The sequence below is a fragment of the Rana temporaria genome, chromosome 3 (genome assembly GCF_905171775.1).
Source record: "Rana temporaria chromosome 3, aRanTem1.1, whole genome shotgun sequence".
Taxonomy (NCBI): domain Eukaryota; kingdom Metazoa; phylum Chordata; class Amphibia; order Anura; family Ranidae; genus Rana; species Rana temporaria.
The window spans coordinates 67969999-67986934 of record NC_053491.1 but is presented as its reverse complement, the minus strand read 5'-3'; the positions used below and the strand labels follow the sequence as shown (position 1 = coordinate 67986934).

General features: G+C 40.7%; 1 protein-coding gene across 2 annotated transcripts in view; it reads left to right on the top strand.

Moving 5' to 3' along the window:
* Positions 1–16936, top strand: part of WDR72 (WD repeat domain 72) — a 364461-nt gene that overhangs the window by 335909 nt on the left and 11616 nt on the right. For both annotated transcript variants that reach the window (XM_040342714.1, XM_040342713.1), the window contains exon 19: positions 9889–9984. In XM_040342714.1, the coding sequence (XP_040198648.1) occupies positions 9889–9984 (96 nt within the window). The remainder of the gene's footprint in view (positions 1–9888; positions 9985–16936) is intronic.

Below are 16936 nucleotides of genomic sequence, written 5' to 3'. Positions count from 1 at the left end.
GACATAATTTTACCTAGGTCTGGAAACCAGGACGTAACTGAAGAAATGTAAAGAAAAAGTTTTAAAGTAAATATGACATACAGTACTTTCCTATCTATTTACTAGAGTAAGTATTTATTAGAGTCGGTTCACACTGCAGCGGCACAACTTTGGGGGTGACTCTGCAAGTCGTCCTGAGGACGACTTCAGAGGCGATTTGCAAAACGACTTCTGTATAGAAGTCAATGCAGGTCGCCCTGAGCTGCCCCTGAAGTCATGCAGGAACCTTTTTCTAAGTCGGAGCGACTTGCTTCGCTCCTATTAGAACGGTTCCATTGCATTCAGCCGCCTGACGAGTCTCCCCAGTGTGAACCGGCTCTAAGGATTAAAACTATTCAGTGTTGATTGAGAGAGTGAAGTTTTTTTTTTTATCTTAATAGCTTCCTTTACCTTAATGCAGTGCTGTTTTCATGTTCTCATTGTTCGTTTTTGCTCTTAAGTTGCTATAATTCTTCTCTGATCGCCACACTTCCTGGTTGTCTGTTTCCTGATAACCACAGTGCTGGGAGCTTTCTCTATGTGGTCACTAATCAAGGAGGTGTGATTACTGTGTGTCTAAAACCCCTCAAAACCAATCAGTTTCGTTTTACAAACCATCACTGCCCTGTATTGGCTCTGTGTCTCTGTACATCACAGAAGCAGAAAACAACATGCAAAAATGAAACTGTAGGTACATTATATAATTGATTTTTATTTATTTTTAATCATTTTTAAAAGGAATCAGTTAACTATTATGTCTCTATACCCTGTAAACAGTCATTTCAGAAAAAAAAAATCCTTTACAACACCTTTAAGGCAATCATGAAGCAGGAACGTGTGGAATGAAGTTGAGAAATGCTGTGTTGAAACGTGCTACAATTTTTGTGGTATCATAAATGGGTTCCACCTCACATTTGTCATGTGAGGTCTGGGACAAATCTGGGGCAAATAGGCAGTTCACTTTGCAAGGAAATCTTTCCTTAGCTTAATAAATTAAATGAAGCTCTGCTGGGTTCCAACATCCAGTCATGTGCAAGTAAAAATGCTGTTTTTTATATTCTTTGCAAAGTGATTTTTCACCACAATCACTAAGCAAATGGAAAATTCCTTTGAAACGTGAACAGCCTATTTGCCTTATGGAAATCAACTTCCAAAGCTTCAATTAATAGAAAAATGAGGATGTAGCATTGATTAAACGTTCCCCTATTAAGCCCTGGTTCACACTGGGTACGATTTGGAACGATTTGAGATGCGATTTGACATGTCAAATCGCATCTCAAATCGGCGGCAATTGTCGGCAATGGTACTGTCCTAATCAGTGCGACGCCGCATCTGCGATTTCAAAAAGTAGTTCCTGTACTACTTTTTGCGATTTCAGGCCGCGATTTACATTAAATTGCGGCCGAAATCGCGGCAAAATCGTGGCGAAATCGCGGTAAAATCGCGCATTTTACCGCGATTTTGAATTCGCAGCAGTGTGAACCTAGGCTGAAAGAATGATCTTTAGTGAGAGTGACACTATTGTGGAAAATGTTTTTGACAATAAAGAGGAACTTATACCCACCTCTGTCCCATTATTTTTTTTCAATGGGTAAACAACAAAGCACATATTCACATGCCCAGTGATCCAGCGGTGTTCCATACAGATCCACCATGCTTTTGTTGTGTACTGGGTCCCGTGTCACAATCTTTATCTGTGATGTCATCAGGACGACAGCTGTCTCTTCTGCAGGGGCGGACTGACAACTCATGGGGCCCCCGGGCAATAGAAGATTATGGGGCCCCTCTGGCTTACAGATGGCCACCACACCAGGAGGCAGTGCAGAGGCAAGGCAGCTAAAATCTTGGGATATTCACATTAAAAGCATGTCAGTTTCGGACATATCAGGAACAGATCTAAAAAAACACAGATTTTTACATACTGTCCCTGGTTTTACTGAGCCTGGCAACCCTGATGGGGCCCCCTAGTGGCATGGGGCCCTCGGGCAGTGCCCGAGTGACTCAATGGTCAGTCCGCCCCTGCTCTTCTGGGTTCTTGCAATCAACCTCCTCATGATGCATATCCAATGCGGGACATCATCAGGGTGTTAGCTGCAGGTATCAGAAAGTGTTTTTGACGATACACTCTGGCCCATGTACACGGCCGTGATTTTGCCGCGATTTGAGGACACGATTTTGCCACGATTTCAGGGAATGTCTGTGTAAATGCCATCAATGTCGGACCAAAGTAGTGCAGGGACTACTTTGAAGTTGGAACGACTTGAAGTTGTACTAATATGAATGATAGTCATTGGAAATCATGGGGAAGGACTTGTCATGCTACATCCTATGTACAAGTGTGAAAGGGGCCTAAGAGATAATCGGACAGATTGGGGTAGGGAGTTCCATAGGATGGGAGAAACTCTGGAAAAGTCCTGGAGGCGAGAATGGGAGGAGACGACAAGGAAGCTAGGGAGCAGGAGGTCTTGAGAGGGATGACGAGAACAATTTTGTTGCCATTTTGGGACTAGGTTAGTGATGTAGCTGGGAGCATAGTTGTGGATGGCTTTGTAAGTTGTTGTTGTTTGTATTTTGAATTTAATTTGTTGGGTGAGCTGGAGTCAGTCGCTGGATTGACACAGATGAGTTGCAGACACTGAGTGATTGGTAAGGTGATTTTTGCCAAACCAATAATACAGTAGTATAGCAAAAATAAGAAAATGTCATTCACTAGTCTTATGAATATGTACTTGCTCACTTGATCTTTAACCATTTGCCGACCACCCCATGCAGACATACTGCTGCAGGGCAGCAGTTCTGTGCTGGATCACTTATCTGGTAGGCAATCAGTGCTTCTGGGTAGGGGCGCACACACACGTGCTTGCTGCTCTGGCTGTGCTGTGATTTGTTACAGTACAAGCCGATTAGTGGGTGCCGGACAATGATTGAGTGCCGGCACCCGCTGATTGATTCTGTGTTGTAAACGTACATTGACAGGTGATCTTGCTTAGTTAAAGCAGCACAAATCACACACAGTAAACATTGTTAGGCACACATGTATCCCCTCAATCACCCCTAGATGTTAACCCCTTCCCAGCCAGTGTCATTAGTACAATGATATTAGCACTGATCACTGTATCAGTGTCACTACTGATGTCAGTGTCAGTCAGTTACTGTACTCCCCAGCCAGCGTCAGCTAGTGTCAGGATGCCCACCACACTATCACAGTCCCACTAAAAGTCGCTGATCACCGTCATTACTAGTATAAAAAAAGAAGAAAAAACGTCTATATCAGATGTTATAACTTTCATGCAAGCCAAACAAAATATGTTTATTGGGATTTTTACTAAAGACATGTAGTAGAATACATATGGCCTAAATTCATAAAGACATTTTGATTTAGTAAATGTTTTATTGTATATGTTTTATAGCCGAAAATAAAAAAAATATTGTTTTTTTTCAACATTTTCCACCTTTTTATTGCAAAAAAAACAAAAAAAACAGGGGTGATATATCATCAAAAGAAAGCTCTATTTGCATAAATAAAAATATAATTAAATTTGCGTACAGTGACTGCACAATTGCCAGTTAACCACTTGCTTACTGGGCACATATACCCCCGTCCTGCCCAGGCGAAATTTCAGCTTTCAGCACTGCATCGCTTTAAATTTAAATTGCGCGGTCGTGCGACGAGCCTCCCAAACAAAATTGACGTCCTTTTTTCCCCACAAATAGAGCTTTCTTTTGGTGGTATTTGATTACCTCTTCGGTTTTAATTTTTTGCGCTATAAACAAAAAAAGAGCGACAATTTTGAAAAAAAAAACACAATATTTTTTACTTTTTGCTATAATAAATAACTATTTTTTTTCTCAGTTTAGGCCGATATGTATTCTACATATTTTTGGTAAAAAAAATAATAATAAAAAAATCGCAATAAGCGTATAGTGATTGGTTTGCGCAAAAGTTATAGTCGCTACAAAATAGGGGATAGAATTCTGACATTTTTTTTATTTTTTTATTTTTTCACTAGTAATACGGGGATCTGCAAATTTTGTTAGGACTGCGATATTATGGCGGACACATCGGACACTTTTGACACTTTTTTGGGACCATTTACATTTATATAGCGAATGGTACTATAAAATTGCACCGATTACTGTATAAATGTGACTGGCAGGGAAGGGGTTAACACTAGGGGGCGAGGAAGGGGTTAAATGTGTATCCTGGAAGTGATTCTTACTGTGGGGGGAGGGAACTGACTGGGGGAGGTGACCGATGCTGTGTCCCTATGTACAAGGGACACAGCATCGGTCTCCTCTCCCTGACAGGACGTGGAGCTCTGTGTGTACACACAGAGCTCCACGTCCCTGCTCTAAACTGCCGATCGCGGGTACCTGGCCGGAAGACCCGAGGTCGTAAAAAGACGGCCTCACAAATTTATAGAGCCACCTGGGGGCTGTCTTTTTACTATGGCCCGGGACTGAAGTAGTTAAAGTAGTGCATTGCCGAATAGCAAAAAATGCTCCAGTCATGAAGAGGGTAAAATCTTCCGGAGGTCATAATACTTTGCATAACTAAACAAGTAATGTTGTGGAAATTGGCAACTGATTATCATGTTGTCTGAAGTCAGGAAGAAAACCCAATTGCAAAAACAATATTACAATCAATTCTTAAAGCGTTATTAAACCTAAAAGCAAACATTTATTTTATTGCAGCTTACCAATTCTTAGATGTGATGTCTGCATTTGTTTTCTTTTTTAGGCTTTCTCTTCTTTTATTTTCACCTGGCGATCTGGCCAGTAAGTCTGTTTTTTTCAACAGAACAAGCTCTCCTACAAATGTAGAAGTTAGAGTCTTGAGACAAACCATTTAAAATGGATAGGGGTGCTTACAATGGTCAGCTTTTATTTATTTATGTAAAACCTTTATCCCAATTTCGAAATCAGTGGTGGTGCCATCGGATCACAAAACGCACAACAGTTCTGATTTTCGAAAAAAAAAAATTGGTTTGGAATTTGACACATGTATGGCCTGCATTAGTGACAGTGCAGTGGCAAGAGAAGACTGGCAGTGCAGTGAGTCTAAAGCCTCGTACACACGACCGAGGAACTCGACGGGGGCGAAACACATCGTTTTCCTCATCAAGTTCCTTGTTAGGCTTGTTGAGAAACTCGACAAGCTTGCTTTGCGTACACACAGTCAAGACAAAATCTCCTTGTTCTCAAACGCGGTGACCTACAACACATACAACAGCAGGGGAAGTTTGATTCCACTGGCACAACTCTTGGGGCTGCTTTTGCTAATTTCATGTGTTTGCGTGTTAAGTAAAAGTTTGGTAAGAGACGATTTGCACTTTTCAGTCTGTTACAGCTTTAAAAATGTGTTATCTCCATTACGAATGCTACATTTACTCCCGTCTCATACTTTATTCTGAGCAAGCGCGGGTTTCTTAGCATACACACGCTCGAGTTTCTCGTCGGAAATCAGCCCGACCAGGAACCTCGACGAGCCAATTTGAGACTCCCGTCGAGGAAATAGAGAACTTGCTCTCTTTTTGGCTCGTTGAGTTTCTCAACAGTTTCCTAGACGAAAATGTACACACGACCGGTTTCCTCGGCAAAAAAATATCTCCCAGCAAGTTTCTTGCTTGTTTTTGCTGAGAAACTCTGTCGTGTGTACGAGGCTTGAGGGTCAGATAAAATGTACTAGCGGGCCGCATGTTGCCCACAGGCCGGACTTTTGTGGCCTACAGGATAGTTAGCATAGGACTTTGAATGGGGGTAGGAGCAAGTTTAAACTTAGTGTAATCATGAAAGATTCCTGAGGATCCTGCGGCTCTCATAGTTCAGTAGACCTACTTATGTCTTTTGTTGTAAAACAAACAAAAACAAACTTGTTTCTTGAGTCCATTTCTATTGTAATGGAGGTGGCTGTCATGTCACTAGGATATGGACACCTTCTGATACATTGTTTCTGGCAGAATAACCCTTTAGGGTTTTGGATTTAAGTGCAACTTCAACTTAATTATTCAGCTATGCATTTAAATGTCAAATCAAGTTGGGAAAAACATGCTTTCTTTGTTTCCTTTGGGCAATGGATCCTTCATTTAATGGAGACAGTAGAACAGAATTCCATTATTGTCCAAGATTCACGTGGCATTCCATATCATTTTGTTCCAAAGTCAAAAAACTTTTGGTGTTAAAAAAAAAAAAATAGAGATACATTTGTTTCATGTAGATACATTTCTACACACACATATATAACACATGGTATGAAAATATCTATAAATCTATAGATATTCCCTGTGGTCCATTTTTGTGGTAACCTTTTGAATAGCTTTTCATTTATTCATGTCCTACATTTTCATGTGTCATCTTTAGGACAATAGTGACATGAATAAACAGGATGACAAAAAGAATCACTGAAGCGCACTAAAATCATTTATTGTTTATAAGTTTACAGAAGCATTTTTCCTGCAATGGGAACAAAATCTAACTGCATCAGTACTACATGAACCCCATCATTAAATGCAGGTAGATCAAAGCAGAAAATTAGTAAGTGAATGCCATTAAATGTTATGTGGTCATCTTTGAACACTCAGGCCCCGTACACACGAGAGGATCTATCCGCTGGTATTTATCCGCAGATCAGTTCCAGCGGGATAGATCCGGTGGTGTGTACGGCCCAGCGGATATATATCCGCGGATTTTTTTCGGGCTGATGGATTTCCAGCGGATACAAATTTCTTAGCATGCTAAGAAATCCATCTGCTGGAATCCTGTCCATCGGATTGATCCCCCAGAGGATTTATCCGCGGGAACGGTCCGGCGGACCGTTCCCAGCAGATAATCCTCTCGTGTGTACGGGGCCTCACAGAGGCTGATTCACTAAGAAAAGAGTGCAAATGTGCCTGTTCACTTACTTAATGTGTCAGCAAATTAATGTACCAGACTGTCCCACTTTTCAAAAAGCGGGACAGCTTTTAACCACCTCAATACTGGGCACTTTCACCCCCTTCCTGCCCAGGCCATTTTTCAGCTCTGTCAATGACAATTGCGCGGTCATGCAATGCTGTACCTAAATTAAATTTTTTATCATTTTCTTCACACAAATGGAGTTTTCCTTTGGTGGTATTTAATCACTGCTGGGCTTTTCATTTTTTCCAAAAAAAGAAAGAAAAAAAGACAGAAAATTTTGAAAAAAAAAGTTTATTTTAGTTTCTGTCAATACATTTTGTAAATAAGTAATTTTTCTCCTTCACTGATGTGCACTGATGAGGCGGCACTGATGGGCAGTAATAAGCTGCACTGATGGGCACTGATAAGCTGCACTGATGGGCACTGATAAGGTGACACTTATGGGCACTGATGCGCAGGCACTGATGAGTACTAAAGGGCAGCACTGGCTGGCCCCAGTAATGGCCATTGATTTTGTCACTGATGGGCACTGATTTGTGCAACTGATGGGCACTCTGTCAGTGTGAGGCGAGGAGAGATGATTTACAGCACTTCTGCATTTGGGCACATGGTTAAAGAGCTGTGTTCAGTGTCTCTTTACAGAGACCAGGGTCGTGCAGTGTCCTAGCAGCACAGCGCAGGCTCTGCCCCAAAACGCACGTCAGAGCGGCCGTCATATGACCTCCACCCAGAATGAGAGCCGCACTGTTCCTCCATCATTTGACACTGAGCGAGCGGCAACTAGTTAAACTCCAAAACTCAATATGATCCTTGTTGACATTGTCAAGTTCTGATTAGATAAAGAAAGTTTACATCTTTTTGGTTGTTCTGTAAATTATAGTTTCCATTTCATTTAAACCCAATGTGATTTTAGCCTAGTCATTGGTAACTATTACAATGATGTTTCCTTTCAGTTTATACTCACAAGCACACTATTTTTTAAACAAATCTTGGGAAACAATACAACCATTAAAGGGTTAGTTCATCTTTATAACAATAAAAAAATACCTTAATGAGGTTGTAAAGGTACATTTCCCTAAATAGCTTCCTTTACCTTAGTGCAGTCCTCACTTACCTCATCCTTCGATTTTGCTTTTAAATGTCCTTATTTCTTCTGAGAAATCCTCACTTCCTGTTCTTCTGTCTGTAACTACACACCGTAATGCAAGGCTTTCTCCCTGGTGTGAAGAAAGCATCTTGAGGGGGAGGGGGCGTGCAGAACGCCCACTAACACACAGCTCCTTTCTCTACCTGCAAAGTAGAGAGTGTCCTGACACTCCTGCTCGCCCCCTCCCCCCTCAAGAGGCTTTCTCCACACCAGGGAGAAACCCTTGCATTACTGTGTGTATTTATAGACAGAAGAAAAGGAAGTGAGGATTTCTCAGAAAAAATAAGGACATTTAAAAGCAAAATCGAAGGATGAGGTAAGTGAAGGAGGACTGCACTAAGGTAAAGGAAGCTATTCAGGGAAAACATTTTTTACCTTTACAATCCCTTTAAATGGCTTAAGTAGCAGTCACAACAGTCCTAAAAGCTATAGAAAAGTTTAAAATGAAAGCTAAAGCCCTGAATGTTCTACCAATTGACCAATAGTAAACAGTTTCATAATATATTTATTCAGTTTCTTCTTTTGCAGAACCACTTCAAAACCATAACCCTGCATTTCCCAAACACTCTCCAATCCCTTTATCCCTGATTATTCCCAAAGTATTCCAAATATAGACTTCAGATATGTGTTTGGTAAAAATAGCCCAGCATCAGTATAATACAACACAAGCATAGGCAGCAAATTGAAATAGACAAGACATGTTTTGTCTTGCAACAAAATTAGAGTGTATTATCTAAGACTATAGCCACACATATTGTACAGTGGCTGGACGTTATACACAGTAAGCAGCTTGGTTAGGCCACAATGTAAAAGAGAGAGACAAGACAGGTTTTAACCCTCCAAAAAGTTGGAATGTATTATTCCAGAGACAATAACTACACATATTGTACAGTGAATAAACATTATATAAGCAGCTTATTTAGGCCACAATATAAGTGGCTCAGGATATGCCTGGCAAGGTATGTGTGTAAACTTAACCTGTCGAAAGATGGACACCATCACACTTGACCCTGCCTTCCACAAGATGTCAAGGAGTCAGCATTTTGTTCAGGCCGTTGCAAAGACTCTGAGGTATTTGGAGTGACTGGTGGTTCTGAAAAGCCAAAGGAAGGGACCATTGAGAAGTAGGTGGTAGAGGTGACTGTACTGTCACCTCCACCAATGCTCAAAGACATGGGGTACCACCACAAGCTCCAGCAGTGTTCTGTATCCTGCATTCTTCCCAGCAAATTGATGCAGTGTGATGTGAAGGAAATGCAACATTTCTGCCCATGCTTGCTGTCCATGGTCATCTGCACCCTGCCACTGACAGCATAAGGTAAACCTCTAAAACCCCTTGTAACTTGCCTTCCTACCGCTTAAGGCTGTGGATGTTACAGACAATGCAAATGGATAAACGTTTGGAATGAGGAGATGAAGTGTGGGCCAGCACTGAGATGCACAAAAGAATGAATAAAAAAAATTAGAAACCAAATTTAATGAAAAAGGGCAATCCTTTAGGAAACTAAATGGCAGTTATGGTCTAGATCTAATTTAACTCTTATAAAACATCTGTATCTAAATGTATGGGAACATGCCTGAATTGTTTAGTATATACAGTATGTGACAAAGCCAAAAATAACTACCTAAATAATATATTCATATTTTCATGCATTGTAGCATATTAGAAGTTTACACAATGTTCAAAATGCTCGAAATGTTCTATAACAGTCCAAATTTCATGATGCTGAACATTTTTCTATCATGGAATAATCTCCTAGTGGTAGCAAAAATTATTAAACTAAGGTTATGAAACGGTCCTAATAAATGTCTCTCTATATTTGCAGCACCTGAGATTTTGCCAAAAAGTGAAAAGACTGTCATCTTCCAAGAGCCAGAGTCAATTCAAGAGAAGAATGGATTGGAGGACTCAGACAGTCCAGGTAAGAAGTGGCATTTGGACTTAAACCACCATCACTCATCTATGCTCGTAAAATACAACAGACTAATACCATTTTAGCAGCTGCTGCTGCAAATTAATAATCACCTCTAAGGGTCACCCAGTGTGGAGATAGTTCATTTTGCTCTTTCATCAAGAATTCCAGGCTCAGATTGGCCAAAGCCTTTATGGCTAGGAAAATAAAGCTGACACTACCACTTCATTATAATTAGTTTTAGACTGAAACATTTTTTAAATATATGTGCAAGGTGCAACCTCTGAAAGTAGACTTGGTGTCAGTATTAGAATGGCAGTATAAAGAGCTGAGTGTGGAGGCTGACGCAGGCAAACTCATTTTTACATACACTTAATTAATTTGAAACTATCCCAAAGCATGCAGCTTAACGAGCTTACAGTGCTTAGGGTCCTTCTTTTATTCCTTTTTTCAAATGTGTAGGTTTAACAAATATGAAGTTGAATTATTAAATAATATATTTTGACATTAGTGTATTTTTTAACAAATTAAATTTAGCTTCAAACGCTTGCTTGTGTGTTATCTGAACGTGTGATTCATCCGCTTTGGCCTGTCAGTTTAGTTAAGAAATCTCAAAAGCTAGTAGCTGAGTTGACAGGGGACAGCTGACAGTATCCCCTGACCTGTCCCCAAGGAAAAGGCTTGAGATTTCATTTCCAGTGAAAGAGTGCAGCATGGTATGTACCCTGGGTCATTTCAAATTGCCATGAGTGACTGATGGTTGTACATTTATATTATAGCGCATCAATCCTATGGTAAAGTATCACTTTGCATTGCTTTTCTAATCTTTCTCTCTATAGAACATTCATTAAGCAAGAGTTCTAGTCACAGTACCCATAAATTGCACTTCTTCACCACTACAGTAATTTAATTAATTAATAAAACTTTAGTACAGGTATTTATATAACACTGATATTTTATGCAGTGCTTTGCATATTGAACATTCATATCAGCCCCTTCCCTCATTTTCTTGTTTCCTTCCCTGTGGGAGCTTACAATCTAAGGTCCCTATCTCATATGCATGCATACACATACTTGCCAATTTAAAAAGGAGCTAATCCACCTACCTGCATGTCTTTCAACCCCAAATTGCAGCCTATTGCCGGCAACGGCAATGTCCAAATTTGGGGGCGATTTCAATAGACATCTGTGCACAAATCCACAAAGATGTCTTTAAAACTGCCCCCAAACTCCCAATGGAAATGCTGGTTTGAAATTGTGCGATTTCAGCAAGCAATCTCCGTGCAATCTCCATGCAGAGAATGTCTTGGTTGGGATTCCAATCCAGGACACCAGTGCTACAAATCAGGAGTGCTATTCACTAAGTAGTAGTAGTAATACAAGTTTAATTGTGACTGGGGCATAGAGCAATGTGCAAACTTGACTGAGGCCCCGTACACACGACCGAGTTTCTCGGCAGAATTCAGCCAGAAACTCGATCGGAGCCGTATTCTGCTGAGAAACCCGGTCGTGTGTACACTTTCGGCCGAGGAAACCGACGAGGATCTCGTCGGGCCAAATAGAGAACATGTTGAGTCAATGAGGAAATTTGGCTCCTTGAGATCCTCGGCGGCTTCACAAGGAACTCGACGAGCAAAACGATGTGTTTTGCCCGTCGAGTTTCTCGGACGTGTACGGGGCCTCAGACATAACAGCCAGGAATCATTAATTTTATAATGCTTTCAGTGCTTGCCATTGGTTACCACTCTTATTACGGTATATATTGACATTGCTTTTTTACTTAAGACAGTTGCCTTTAATTTAAAAAAAATAGAACTTGTAATGAAAATTATATCAGGCAGATGTACAGCAACTACATTGCACAGCATTAAAATTCCTATAGTACCCATACTGAGATAGGCCCAACCAGTTCCACACCACATACTGTATTTCTTACAACATTCTGACCTTCAAGAACCCGAGACCCCTGCAGCCATTAACCTAGACGAGAAAAAATAACATTAAGCCAACCACACAGCCTCAAAGATAGGGAGTGAAAGAAAAACTTCCTGTGATGTTACCTCTCTCTTGCTGACCCCCAACTGATGGAAACTACCCCCACCCCCGAGGCCTACCCCCACCCAATACACTAACTTGAAACTGACCAGTGCAGCCTGCCCAGTAACCCCCAGTCATATCGGCCCTGCACCTAGGTTCCCTTTGCTCCGGGGCCTATTCTGTAGTTGCCATCTGAGGCTTCTCACATACTTTGCATATTTTTCTTCATGATCGATTTTTTTTTCCTGTACTTTTTGAACAATTATTCTATAATTACACTTCACATGATCTCCTACCCCAACAAACCCCCCACTCCCAAGTCTTATACCTACCTGTTCTTGTCTCTGGTATTTATTTTTGATATCCCACTGGAAGCCATGTAACTCCCACTGCAGAATCTTCAAGCCAGGTTATTTTTATTTTCTTTATTCCTGCAGAGGGGCTGTCTATTTTGATGGATTCTATTGAAATTTATGAGCTGGCTAAAATATTTTACAGTTGCATACATGTGGTTCCCAGCTTCTGCTTGTAAACAAACTGTCTGGTGATCCTGGGTGACATTATTGACCAAAAAAGGTCATGACCATATTTGGTCAATTTGTCACCCATTATCTCCAGTTGGTTTGTTTACAAGCACCAGTTGGGCAGGGATGTCATTTAGTGGCTGTAGCACTACTGCTAGCAATACTGACACTAACCCCTCATTCAGACTGAACACGGCTTTGAAATTTTGCGAGTTCATCCAAACTTGCACGATTTCAAAGCCATATTTCAGTCCGACTTCAGGGGCGACTTGAAAGGCATGTGTCTGGGGGTTCATGCAGAGATGTATTTTGAAATCCCCCCCGAAGTCGCCAAAAGTAGGCGTCGCACCGATTGGGATGCTCCTATTGCTGGCCATAGACTAAAATTTGACATGTGATTTGACCTATCAAATGGCATATCAAATGGCGCCGATGAAAATGGGGGATTAATGATAGATCCACAGTGGTTTGCCATGGGGGGGCGGGGGGTTATCCTGATTGACACTTGATTTACATCATTGAATGGCATGATTAACAATGGATTTACATTGTGGGACTTTTTTCTATTTATTTATTTTTCTCTTTAATCACGTGCCGACCAGCCGCCATCATTATACAAATATTTCCACAAATCGCCGTACCTGTACGTTGGCCCCTTTTAATAGCCATGTGCGTGCCCACTGCACGGCGGGGGAACCGATGTCCGTCTGCCACTTGCAATAGTGGGAAAGAGCCAGAACAAGGATCTGTCGATGTAAACAGACAGATCCCCGATCTCTCCTCCTCCAGTCAGTCCCATCCCCCCACAGTTAGAAACACACATGAGGGAACACATTTAACTCCTTGATTGCCCCTAGTGTTAACCCCTTCCCTGTCAGTGACATTTACACAGTAATCAGTGCTTTTTTATAACACTGATCGAAGTATAAATGTCAATGGTCCCAAAAAATGTGTCAAAGGTGTCCGATCTGTCTGCCACAATGTTGCAGTCCCCCTAAAAATTGCAGATTTCCACCATTACTAGTAAAAAAAAATCCATAAATCTATCCCCTATTTTGTAGACGCTATAACTTTGCGCAAACTAATCAATATATGTTTATTGCGAAAAAAAAATGTAAAACTAGAAAACAATACTAATGCTACAGTAGCAGCATATGATTTAAAAAATTGTTAAAGTTGATTGAGGGAGTTCTGCTTTAAAGTGGTTCTAAAGTCAGAAGGTTTTTATTTTAATGCATTCTATGCATTAAGATAAAAAAAATTATGTGTGCAGCAGCCCCCCTAGTACTTACCTGAGCCCTATCTCGGTCCAGCAATGTTGCGCAAGAGACTCGACTGTCCGGGACTCTACCTCCTCATTGGCTGAGACAGCAGCTAACTGCCATTGGCTCCCGCTGCTGTCAATCAAAGTCAGTGAGCCAATTATTATTATACAGGATTTATATAGCGCAGCGCATTACAACATCAGGGAAGATAGTACAGTCACAATACAATTTAATACAGGAGGGATCAGAGGGCCCTGCTCATTAGAGCTTACAGTCTATGAGGAGAGAGAGGAGGTGGGACTGGGCCACGGCTCAGTGTCTTTATGAACACGGAGCAGTGGCTCGGGTGCCCCCATAGCAAACCGTGTGACCCGAGAAGAGGAGGATCTGTGTTGATCTGTGCAAAACCACTGAACATAGGAGGTGATTATAACATGTTTGTTATTTTTAACAAAAAAAAAACAAGACTTTAGTATCACTTTAAAAAAAAATGTAAACCGTGCCTTGCTTTTCTAAAAAAACGCAAGACACTGCTCCAAAGTCTTTACAGCATAGACACCTGCACAGAAAAATGGATCGATAATATGAATGATGCCTAAATGTCTAGTCCCTATTATGAGTTTTATAAATGGCAGGCCTTACCAACACACTTGAATTTAAAGCTAAAATATTCTTTAAAAAAAAAGTTAACAGGTAGAATTTTAAAGATCCAACCATTTTGATGCTAAACGGACGTTTAGGAGCAGTTGGGCATTTTTTTCAACTGCTCCTGAACTCTCCTCTATGTTATCTTATCAGTACACGTATACAGGGTCATTTACAGTCATTTCTAGGCAGTTGAGTTTAGAGGCTTTTTTTGGAACACAAAAAAAAAATGGGTTCAGAAGCTGAGTTTAGAGAGGCATTTCAAGCGTCAAATACTTCTAAACACGGCTAAACATAATTTTTTTCAAATTATTGGCTATTTAAAAAGAAAAAAACGCTTCTAAACGCAAACGCGCCAAAGCGCAGCATGTAAACCAGGCAAAAATGGATGTTTTAAACGTGGGTTACTATTTGTCAAGTTAAATCATTCAGGAGAAGTTGTAAAAATGTCCCGTGTACAAAGCATTCATATGACAAGCACTATGGCTCATCTTTTTACACTTCTAAAGCCTCGTACACACGATAGGTTAACCAGAGGACAACGGTCTGAAGGACCAGTGTCCTAGGTTAACCGATGAAGCTGACTAATGGTCCGTCGCGCCTACACACCATCGGTTAAAAAAACTATTGTGTCAGAACGCGGTGACGTAAAACACAACGACGTGCTGAAAAAAACAAAGTTCAATGCTTCCAAGCATGCGCCGACTTGATTCTGAGCATGGATTTTTAACCGATGGTTGTGCCTACTAACGATCGGTTTTGACCTATCGGTTAGCAATCCATCGGTTAAATTTTAAAGAAAGTTGTCTTTTTTTAACCCAAGGTTAAATAACCTATGGGGCCCACACACGATCGGTTTTGACCGATGAAAACGGTCCTTCAGACCGTTGTCCTCTGGTTAACCTATCGTGTGTACGAGGCTTTATGATCTTTCAAATATTTTCTGTATATCAAGGTTATCTTGCTATAAGGATCTATGCTCCTAGTAAACTAGATAACAGCTTATCACTATCTGAAATATAGCATTCAAGGAATGCTGAAGCATACACATAAACATTGTTTGCATCTGCAACAGTTTTGCTAGCCGGCATAAAACAGCAATATAAATAATGCACTACATACAAAACCTTAAAGCTGATCTGATCCATTTATATTTAGCAATATCCCAAACACTTTTAGATTACGATCGCATCCTAATAATTGTGGATTATTGTTACGATTGCTTTTTATTTTATTCTAACGAAGAATGAAACAGCAAAAGCCGATCTACAACATGCACTGCATTCCCACTTGCAGAAGATATATGAGGCACACTCAAGCTTGAACAAAACTGATGACAGGGATCCAGATTGAGAATAGGATTCTTCAAATATGGTATCATTATATTGGCAGTAAACAATGAATTGCTCTGGCTTCCCTGTGTGTCCATCCCTGAATTTTAAAACACTGTTCCTTATAACTCTGGAAACCTCAGGAGAATTCTGAACTGGTCTCACTGCCTTCCACTGAGAATTTGTGGCTTGGTTGCCATAGTGACATCGTATTTCTTCAAGAATTGTTCATATTGATCCGTGGACAAGCGTAAATGGCCAAGCTAGTGAGGAGAATAAAAGGGGTGGGCAGCACAAAAATGACCAGAGGTTAAGGGATAGAAATCGGTTCAGAGAAGACGCACAATACTAGGTGTAGAGAAAGAAACTGTATCATTTTTTTGTTGCAGGATTTTGGTTTTTGTACCTTGGGTCATTGTTTTCCCTTACTATAGAGTGAAAGAAACTTGTTAGTCACTTGTCATGTCAGATCTTTGGTGCTTGTCCTGACACAGCTGTCAGCCCCAACGCTCTGTGTGCAGTACAGGGACTCACAACAAAGAGCCAGGAACATGAATTATTTATTGACTGCCGTGTGGATGAAATTCTGTGATAAGAAATTAACACACTTCCAATAGGGCACAGGGCAAATCAGGTTTGATCAGGTAATTGCACACTTAAGTCTGTGATATGAAGATGCTTTGAGGGACAAGAAATGCAAACAAACACAATGTGCCATATGAAATTTTCAGGTCCCATTTCTATTGTGATGCTGAAGTGTGGCCACAGTTGACCTTCATAAATAAGCAACCATAAATCTCCACATGTAACCTGTGGTTTAAGTAGGGAGCGACACAATGCATAGGGCTTAATTAAAGAGTAAATAATTTGAATGTAAAGAAACACTCAGGCAACTGTAGGCTCCAGAGCATTTTTCATGACGTGGAAAATGGTCATTAAAAATTTAGAACATGCTCTAATTTTTCTCTTCGATTTTTCACGTTGACGTTTTTCACATCATGAAAAACGGTTGTGTGTAGGCTTTAACAACGGTAAAAAAAATGTGCATGCTCAGAAGCAATTTATGAGACGGGAGCACTAGTTCAGATAAAACTAGCGTTTGTAATGGAGATGGCACATTGGTCACGCTGTAACAGACTGAAAAGCACGAAGACTGAAA